Below are 11,057 nucleotides of genomic sequence, written 5' to 3' on the forward strand. Positions count from 1 at the left end.
ATCCATGAAGGATCGGAGCCATGAAACATTGGTGAGAGTGTTCGAGCTAGTGGTTGCGTTTGAATTTGGAGTTGCCATTGCAATTGAGAAAACAAATTTGACTACAAAAATAAAAGTGAAGGAATTAATAAACATCTATTGTTTTAATAATACTTGTAAACACTTTAAACAAGTTTTTAAGTATTTATATAGTGACCTCTACCCAACTATTATAAATGATCTCGAGATCCAAATTCATATTAACTTGGGCACGGTGAGCCGATTCATCCCTTATCAATATAACTCGGTGGATTAACTCTTTAATCGATTCTACTTCTAGAACTCTCGGTCGATAAAATTACTCTAATATTTATCTTTAGCCCGGAACACATGCGACTACGGTCACGAATACTTCCGTTGAGCTCAATCCAAATTTCGATGTAATAACATTTTACTACCCACTTACCCAACGTAACAAGTTTAGCACCCCGGTGAGCCGAGCCTACTTCCTTATGAAATTGGGATTCATGGTTTCTACTATTTGGTAAGGCTAATTCTCAATTATTATTTAGTGAGAGGTCTTGTCAATTTATTATCTATCACCTTTTAAGTGAACTAAAGCAATGAACTACGATAATTTTAATTGACACGGTCGATGACTCGATAAAAGGATATGCATGTGTAGTTATGGCGATTTGGCTATGCATGCAAACATATAAAACAAATGCAAAGCAAAAACAATAAAATCCTAGTATGGCCTTGCTAAAATAGTAAATCAAATAAACTATTTACAAATTCGTAAACCAACTCCTTTGGTCCCTTGAACTTCATTTGGCACGCACTCCAAGACAACACCGTCTTTGTTGGACCGCCTTCTTGAATGGCACCGTCTTCAAGAAACTCCGGAATAAATAAATTACATAGCTTTTCTACTTTATACAATATAAAATAAAAACAAAACTAAATAAAATAAAAGTGATACGAGATCACATTAATTACAACCGAATCGATATCCCCATTCATTTCGGGAAATACCAATTAAAAAACTAAGGCCATACTAAGTACAAATTACATAATTCAAAATTACAAAAAAAAATATGACAATCATACTAAAAATGCAGCATTAATATATGTATAAAACATGCCATGTTATGTGCCAAATTGCCCTATTTAAGCTAATATCGTATATATGGTCCAGTTTTATGGATTATTGTGACAATTAACCTATTAAAATCACAAAATATTACATAAATTACATCTATGTCCAATTTAATTACCCTAACCTCTTAGGAGTCAAAATTTAGTCTTCACTAAACATTTGACAATAATTCAACTTGATATTATACAATTGCTCTTTAATCACTATTATTCATAATAATAAGGAAATAATTCTCAAAAAGTCATAAAAATTCGAAACATTCAAAATCATAATTTTGTATATTCTGGAAAATTCCCAAAATCCCAAAATTTTAATAAAATTTGTCCTCTAATTTATTTTAATTTATTTCACAAATAAATCGTATAAAACATAATTTTAACCCTTTAATTCCAAATTAAACATAAAATTATACAATAAATCAAAATTAAATTTTTTAATATTTTTAACAAGTTTATAAAACCTGGAAATGACAAATTTTAAGCCCAAAAGTTGAATGTTCATTTTAATGACTATTAAAGTTGCTATTTATCAATTTATATCTCATAAAAATTAATAACCATTAAAATCATACAAATATTAACATGCAAATTTATATCTGAAGTTCATATCATATATACAACATTGGAAAAAAATTCCATGCCATAAAATTTATTTTAGCTATTTTTGCCAAAATAGTCACTATTTATACGATTTTTACATCTAAAAATCATAAATCATGCAAAATTAAATCATTTGATCTAAAAATTTACATACAGTGTGTAAATATTGCATGTGGCAACATACTAAATGTTTATGGGCAGGAACAAAGTCTAACCAATTTTAACATAAATACCTCTATTTTATTGACTTTTAACATGTAAAAATCATAAATCATTCTACATAAAACCATTTTATATAAAATTTTACATACAACTTGTAAAATATGCATGTGAGGTCGTGTAAAAATTTTAAGGTCAGAATCATAGTCTAACTATTTTTAGCATTTTAATTGTCATTTTACTCAATAAAATGTAATAAAAATACTAATAATAATTTTAAAGAGCAATAAATTACCATAAATCATCAAAATGACCTAAAATCAATTTAGGACTAGAAGGTTTAACATGCAAAATTTTCGTGGCATTTATCTTCATAAATCACAAATTTTAAGTTTTATATGTTAACATATTAACTCGGAAAAACAAAACCGATTATGCATGCAACAACTCTTACTCTGATACCAATTGAAAGATTCCTATATCTCTTATTAGACTCTTCTAATAACTAAGTGTTTATAAGTTTAGTCATAAAACTTAAAGGAACTTATGCATGCATAACTATTAGAATAAAAGAGAAGAATTTAGTCATTCTTACAAGGAGGCCGAAAATGGTTTATACTAAATTGGTCTCCTACCAAGTTAGTCTTCTTAAGAATAATCCAAATGCCCCAAAAACCCTAGATCTAATTGCAAGATCTACTCCTCAAGGATTGTACGTACCAAGGAAATCCTTCTTAATACAAATATTAATTTGAAATACTAGAAATCAATATTTGTGTCCTTAAAATAAGACTTAATATTATTTTAGTTACTACAACTAGTAATAATAATATTATGATTTTGTGAGTTTTCTTCTTAAGAAATTTTACAAAAACTTAGAGAGAAAAACTTGTTCTCTAAAATAATGAATAATAAGAATGAATTAGAGAGAGGTAGGAAATACACTTCTTGAGTGTATAAGGGGGGGAGTGCACCGGTTTTGGCATGGGTAGAGTGCCCAATACCTTTGCATTTTTCTCTTCTCAAGAGTGTAGGTTTGCATACCTATGATTAGTAGGTAATCATCATGTTACCCACTAATTTATATTAATTAAGGCACAAATCCTCCTACCTAGCTCTTCCATTTACACGGCTCAAGTATGTAATATGGATCCATTTTAACTTTGTCAATTTATTAATTTGTATTGTGTGACAAATTGGACATGTTACTAGACATGTCATTTAAATAATGCATTTTTAACAAATTAAAAATCATTATATAAATGAAATAAATCACACACAAAAATTAACTAGTAATTCACAATTACAATTACTTAAAATGGGCCATATAATTATAAATCACAACTACTTGTATTTATAATAAACAATTCATTCTTTATATTAATTGTTTCATAAACAATAAATAACCTAAGTAATAAAACAATTTAATTACTTAGTACGAATCTTATTTAATCGAATTACAATAAGATACGTATTATTACTCACAAAATCATTTGTTCAATTTAAGGAATTAATTAACTTGTATCGTCATGCAATTAATTAATAGATCAATTAAGAATGTTTCCCTAGAGGTATGACCTTAAGGGATCAACTGATCACCACCGTCACATGACAGTAATGTCAAACTCTAGTCAGCCAATCATTACTGATTAATGTGGATCAGTTGACAATAAAATGTTACATTCCCTTATGTATTCTTAATATGAGATTTAAACATGTGATCGCATTATTGTCGAGAACACATACTCCAACAATATATATTGATATGGGTGTTCAGAGTATATATGGGTGTTCGGAGTATGTATGGGTGTTCGTAGTTGTGAACGGGTTTTGAGCATTGCATATTTAATTGTTTTACTATTGTGTTTATTCCTGTTGTTTAGATATTCCTACTCAACCATTGGGTTGACCGTGTATTCGTTAAACACCTGTGATGAACCTATTATTGGGGAACAGATTGATTTCAGGTAATAGAGCTGGCTTAAAGGGTAGCTGAAGGGCGTGAGGCATTGGCATTTACTTGGCAGTCTAGATCACCTAGAATGGACAAACATTATTTATTATTCGTTTTAATTAGTTTCCGTTGCAGTTGTATTTTAATTAATTACAGTTATTTATTTTGGAACAATGTAATAAAGCCATTTATCGTTATATTTAATTAAAGTACTGTGGTTTCATTTACCTTTGTAATCACTACCTCAGGCAACTAAGATGGTAACACTTTCATTTATCTAGGAATGCCTAGTAAACGCTCTTAAATAAATGGGGGTGTTACAATTATAGCCCCTATACCAGAAGATATTGTTGGAGTTTCGGTTAGCGATATGTGGTGTGAGGGATATGGGTGGAAATGAGACATGTTTGCTAATTATCTACCGGAAGCCATACTTCAGAAAATTGCATCCATATCGCTTGTTAATGACCCGGATTTGGAGCTCGCTATATTGGCAATGTACGTTGTCGGGGAAATTTATCATAAAATCAGCATTGGGTTATTTGCAAGGAACTGATATCACGGCAGCACCCGAGGACCGGACATGGCGTACTATATGGCGCCTTTTAGTTCAACAACGGGTACATATGTTTTTATGGTTAGTAGCATATGATCGTCTTATGGTGAATGTCAATCGAGTGCATAGAAATATGGGGGATAACCCAATCTGTCCTTGTTGCCATGAAGAGGAGGAGACGACCGAGCATCTTCTCCGTTCTTACTATGTCTCAAGGCAAATATGGGACCTTATTGATATTGATTCGTCCAACCCAAACTTCTACAACTCGCCCTTCTCTACTTGGTTTTCCAATAGTGCCAGTAATGACGTTAAAACTACCATCGCAAACTGGCCGATTTATTGCTATAACTTGTTGGTGGATTTGGAGATCGGGGAACAATGTAGTATTTAAGCACGATAGTGAAAACCCGACGGAGCCACAAGCATTTCTTTATCAACAATTCGAGATTACGAAGAAAGCTTTTGACAAGTTCGATATTTTCATTCCGTAGCCTACGCCGAATAACGTGGAGATGTGTATACGGTGGCTCCCTCCTCCGTATGGGTGGGTCCAATTAAATAGCGATGGGCTTCGAAAGGTAATCCAGGTCCAGGTGAAGGTGGTGGTATCTTTCGGAATGAAACGGGTAATTTCATAACTGGTTACTTTTTCTCGTGTGGTATATGTTTATCTATGAAGGCCGAATTATTGGCCGTCCTTTATGGACCAGAGCGAGATAAAGCTCTTTGTATACCGAAGCTATTGATCCATATGGACAACTTTTCTTGTGTCAAGATCATCATGGAAGACCAATTAGATAGTAATAATCTCAAATTTGTTATTAAACGATGCCAAGATTTACTTAAAGCGACTCATTGGATAACCAAACTAGAACATATATACAGAGAAGCTAATAGGGTGTTACATTATTGGCCAATCGCGGAGTCAATTCTAGCACCATTCTCACTCATTTAGATGTACCTTTTAATGATTTGCGTACTATGCTTTGGGAGGATATATTTAAGGTCGTTATTCCCCGTGTAATAGCACGTAATTAATTTGCGGAATTGCCCCTCATGGGTACCAAAAAAAAACAAAACAAAAAAGCACAAGGACGACGGTGTAGTTAATTGATTATGGAGGGCCCAAACAGGAAAGATAGGTATATAGTGTGTGAATGAATGAATGAATGATGATCACCTTTTTCCTTTGCCAACCAAAATCTATTCAATAAATAATTCAAGGGTAATTGTAATTATTCACATTCAATTGTGACATACATAGTCGGCTGCCTACTGGGGTATTATTGAGACGAGATAAGAAATTGATAAGGAGAAATGGGTGGCGCTGAATCAGTGTCTCAAAAATCCATTCATGAATTCACTGTCAAGGTATTTTCATTTCATTTCATTCCATTTCTTCTGCTGTTTAGATTGATAAATGATCTGGGTATTCATTTGTATAATAGGATAGCAGGGGTAGAGATGTTGACTTGAGTGTTTACAAAGGCAAGGTTCTCCTCGTCGTCAATGTCGCTTCCAAATGGTCCTCTAATCCTTCCCTTTTCTTTTTTGGGTTTCCCTAATTTGTCAATTTATATACTCACAACCGACCGTCTCACTTGAATAATATTTATGTTTGTGCCAGTGGCTTTACGGAATCAAACTACACCCAGTTAACTGAATTGTACCAGAAATACAAGGATAAAGGTATCCCACCTCTTTTGAGTTTGTTCTTAATTATATTCTGCATTGCCTATCTCTCTTTAGGAACCAAAAGTTAAGGTGTTTGAATATATTCAGCCAATTCAAGCATTTTTCTGTTCATTTAGATGAATCTAGAGGGATAAATACCAAAATTTTGTTCAATGTTGGAAGGGGTTTGCTCTACTGCAACCTGCTTTCGAATTCTCTATATCCAAGCTTCTATGCCTGCTCCATTGTTTCGGGTCCTCACAAACTTGAAAGGATTACTAATTTAGGCTAGGGTGTTCAACCTAGCTTGGTTAATCGGTTCGAATTAAGAAGAAGAGTTTATACAAGATTTGAACCTGTACCGCGTTTTCTTAATTGTGCTTTTATCTCAGGTCTTGAAATCTTGGCATTCCCATGCAACCAGTTTTTAAAGCAAGAACCAGGAACAAGTGAAGAAGCTGAACAATTTGCTTGTACAAGATTCAAGGCTGAGTACCCCATTTTTCAAAAGGTAAGTTACTGTCCCTAAATGACATTTTGTCTGAATCTTTATCTGCCCAACTTATCATGCAAACTCATACGCTCAATCATTCTTTGGGACCTAATCCTTTGCTTTTAGAATAAACTACTACTGGCTTTCCAAAACACATTATTTAACTGAGTTCACTCTTGCAATTCTTAGTTACTTTCCCATTATTGATCCTATCTGTTTAGCTAATACCATATGTCTCAGCCAGGTAAGGTTAGTATTTGCAACCCATATGATAAAAGGTTGTTAAAATGGAAATATATGATTTTGAAGAATTAGTCTTAAAACAAAAATGATAAAAATTCATAGGTAAGTGGGTATATCAATATTGACAATCCGATGGGATTAGTTATCGCATAATGCAAGCACAAATTGGTTGGGCAACGCAGTAAAATAATGGCAAATGTCGCGAGATTCACGGCTCGTTTGACATTGCTTTCATTGTTTCACCATGATTCGTGATTGTTTTATCTACAACTGCATTTTATAATGATTGATATCTAATATTTCTGAGGAATATATGTTTTTTAAGAGGAGGGTTTGAATTGAAAGAGTGTTGTTCATTATCGACGGATGCAAATGTTCTTTTCTCTTTTGGATTTGGGATATGGACTTGGTCAAAATGCATCTTAATGAGTAGTCTATTTATGTGATAGGGTTACAAGAATTTTTTAATATAGTAACAAACTAACAATGGGGGATCGTTTGTTCAGTGAAAAGATTTGACAGTCTCTATTCTCTCAATAAAAATTTGTGTATCATCAAACCTATGATGCTTGGAAAAGGAGCCTTTCTAGTCGTTAGGTTTTGGGTAATGATGATGAGAAAAGTTCTTAAGAATGCAAATTGTTAGTTAAGTCCTTTTTATTCATGGCGATGGGGTTTGTGTACTAATCAGAAGGATTTGTAAGCACTTCTGTTAAGAGTCCTTAAGACTTGCTCCTTCGACATTTCATGGTGATCTTGAACTTATATAGCACTTCATCGTTTAGGATTTACACATTCGTATTTTGGGTGCGAACTGCAAGTTAATCAGCTGGACAATTTTTAAAGATTTTACAATACTCAAATTTAAAATAGGCCCTTGAGGGGTTAACTGTATAATAATATGGAAATCATTTGCCGAAACATGATAGAAGATGATGGAAGCTCTTGTGAGGAGGGAGGAAAATGCTTTTCTTGTGAGACTGTGACCTTCTGTCACCACTTAGCCTTTGCTGGATGGAAGATGTGGAGGAAAAAGAGGAGGAACAATTTTCCGTTGCTTGGGTTGCAAATTGGGTTGGAGGTATCCATTTTCCATCCTATAAGCCAACCTAAAATCCCTTAACAGTTATCAGACGCTTCGTAGTTCATTTCCCCTCTCCTTTTGAAAATCAATTGAAAATCCTTCAATGTTGGACAGATTTAGATTGAAAACACAATTTCTCCTGCCCCCTTCCCTCCTACTATTATACCCAAACAGAGTGTTTGTACTTGAAATAACCTGATTGTTATGACTTGTGAATTATGATACCGCAGATTTGAAGAATGTCGCGGATTGTTATTAATCTATTGAAGAATTGGTTGTACCTGTGAACATACTTACTGCGATACATACCTTTCGGTCACATTGATTATAGGTGTGCTCTACCTGATGATTTAGACCCAGGAGCTTGATAGCCAATTGTCATCTCAGATTTCAAGTGAGAGTTAGAAGGAATGGATGAAGAAAGGTGCTAGAGAGTGTGTTAGATTGTTGCCCTACTGAAGTTCATAAACATGTTGTACAGTATGAACCTCGAATTGCGCACTTAGCTGTTTGCCTCTACCCTTGTTACTTAGTTTCACAGTACCTGGTGGAAACCCAAAAAAGATCTAGGGTAGCATTAGGAATTTTTCTTTGCATTTACGGATTGTTTTGACACTCAAGACAGGGTAGTATATCTACCTATGATCTGCCATTTTCCCTGTAATTCAAACAACAAAAAGCTTGATATTGAAAAGAAATCATTGCAAGAGGGCAGAAACTAGGGGAAGATAGAGTAGTCTTTTTACTTGTTTTCTTAATGATAAGAAGTTAAGAACTCTCAGATGACCGTTGGACTTTGTCCTACTTTGACCCTACTCATTACAGAAACCATGGTGAAATGTCTGAAGTCTGGATTTGTTGCTTTTTGTTTCTTTAATAGTATTTTCTTTTGCCAATTTACCATTTCTCAAAGTGTTTTGCATTAAGAGTTTAAGACCACCAAGTTAACAATTTATACGACTTTCCTCGATTTACTAACTAGTACCAAGTGGTAATAAGGGTCGAATCCAAGGGAAGAATGGTTGACAATGTTTAAGTGTATCAATGAAAATACTACACGACAATGAGATTTAAAGAATTATCTAAAAAGGGAGAAGGGGGTTGGTTGATGCAAGGGTCATACTAAATCAAGCGAGGTCTTATAAATTGTTAATCTGGCGGTCAATGGTCATACACTTTGAGAAACTACCAAACACAAAAATATTCCACTTGGAGTTCACGGAGCATAAATACTCGTAAATTGACTCCATTCTGTGCATATTATGCTTTCATATTTTTTGTTGATTAACCTTATAAACGGCTAGCATTTTATAATGTGGTGTAACAGGTTCGTGTCAATGGAGCAAATGCAGCACCTGTTTACAAATTTTTAAGAGCAAGTAAAGGTGGATTTTTTTGGGGAAATTCTATCAAATGGAACTTTACAAAGTTCCTAATTGACAAGGAAGGCAAAGTCCTTGAACGTTATGGTACAACCACCGCTCCACTGTCCATTGAGGTAACTCAAGCTTTCCTTGTCTCCCCCTTCTGCCACATCGATCAGTCAATTTCTTGTTAAGGGTCTAAAAGTCACTCAGTTACTTAAAAAATGACTTCGGGTCTACCTTATGACAATATAATTATGAGACATTCTCATTTAAGAACATTTGAATTGGTCTTTAGTTGGGTTTTATAACTGAATCAAGGTTTTATTATTTAGAGACTTGATGTTTTTCCCAATTTTCGTGTTTCTTTCACTATAAAACAATTTCAATTGTTTCTCATTGTCTATAAAGTCATGTTGCAATTTTTCAACAATTTGAATAGCTACCCATCTATTGTCTATATCGTTCTTACAAATTACTGCTTTCATTTTCAAATAAAGTTACAGACTCATTGTTTTTTTGATTATGGACTATTTCTGGATGAGACATAATGAAATTGCATGGGAGAATTGCTACTTGACAATTTTACATTATAAATACAAAATTCATATTAGGTTTTCTTTCCACCTTAAGGTAAGCCTCCTTGCACAAATCCTCCCTTACCCTGGAAGTTGCAGGAGCTCTTGAGGTAATGTGGTAATATCGTTGTCATTGCATACTTGCATATGAACAGTCTATGAAAAAGTTAGGAAATATCTGTGTGTTTTATAAAACGACTAAAAGACGTGTCGACTTTAGCTTTGTCAATTGTGAGAAGAAACCTGCAATTCATGTCCTGCAAAGTGCAAACAGTTTTGCTCAACTGGTTTTGATATTTATTAACGGAAATTTGAGAACATATTGCAACATGTAAACTCAAAGAAAGTTGAGAAGTTGTTTTGAATGTCCTTGCAGAAAGACATAAAGAAAGCATTAGAAGAGCACTGATGGAGTAATGGTGACATGATAATTTCATGTGTTTTCATGGTATTTATTTGAACGTAAATCGACTAGGGTTTCTTAATTCATTATCAGTGTAATTTCTATGATTACCTTGTTATTGTTACTGCAACTCGATCTGATCACCTTGGTGACCACATTCAAGGTTGCTTTAGAGATATTTTAGAACACTTGTAAAGTTTGTAATTTTTCTTTTGTTGTATTTATAGTGCGTTATCTGTGTGTGGATGTTTAATATCTATATGAATCTTACCAAACAGTTATTGGTAGTATTAGTTCTTTTTCTCTAGGATCAGAAATCAATCTTTTTTTGAAATAAAAAAAAAGTAGTTAATTTTTGCGACATTCTCCGTATTATTTTCCATTTGTATACCCTTAACCCAAAATCAGTACTAACTCAAATCTCTCTAACTCTAACCCTATACAATATTAATTCTATAATTAATTCAATTATTGATCCTAATTTGCTTCAGAATTTATGACTTATTTGATGAAAGTAATTTTGTTTTTATGTTTTGGTAAAACTTTAATTATTCAAATTAGGGTTTGTGATTTTTTAGGGTGAATGGTTGGTTGTTGGGTGGTGTTGGTGGGAGGAGGGGTGGGTGGTGGTTGTGAGGGGAGTGGTTGGGCGATAGGTTGTGACATGCTGATGAGGGAGTTGACCGGCTGCAGGTGAGGTGTTGAGTTGGGGTCGCTGGCATTGGTCGCTGGGTTAGGGTGGGATACGAGTGTAAAGGAGGGGAGGTGGTACTTTGTTGGTGGGGCCGGGGAAGGGAGTCATTCGCTGA

General features: G+C 33.8%; 1 protein-coding gene across 1 annotated transcript; it reads left to right on the plus strand.

The window, feature by feature from the left end:
• Nucleotides 1-5,458: 5,458 nt before the first annotated feature.
• On the plus strand, nt 5,459-10,541 carry LOC141647753 (putative glutathione peroxidase 5). Its single transcript, XM_074456074.1, has 6 exons — nt 5,459-5,780; nt 5,858-5,934; nt 6,037-6,098; nt 6,476-6,594; nt 9,231-9,401; nt 10,222-10,541. The coding sequence occupies exons 1-6, from the start codon at nt 5,727-5,729 to the stop codon at nt 10,252-10,254; spliced, it is 516 nt and encodes a 171-aa protein (XP_074312175.1). The 5' UTR covers nt 5,459-5,726; the 3' UTR covers nt 10,255-10,541.
• The last annotated feature ends 516 nt before the right edge of the window (nt 10,542-11,057 follow it).

The sequence above is a fragment of the Silene latifolia genome, chromosome 3 (genome assembly GCF_048544455.1).
Source record: "Silene latifolia isolate original U9 population chromosome 3, ASM4854445v1, whole genome shotgun sequence".
Lineage (NCBI taxonomy): Eukaryota > Viridiplantae > Streptophyta > Magnoliopsida > Caryophyllales > Caryophyllaceae > Silene > Silene latifolia.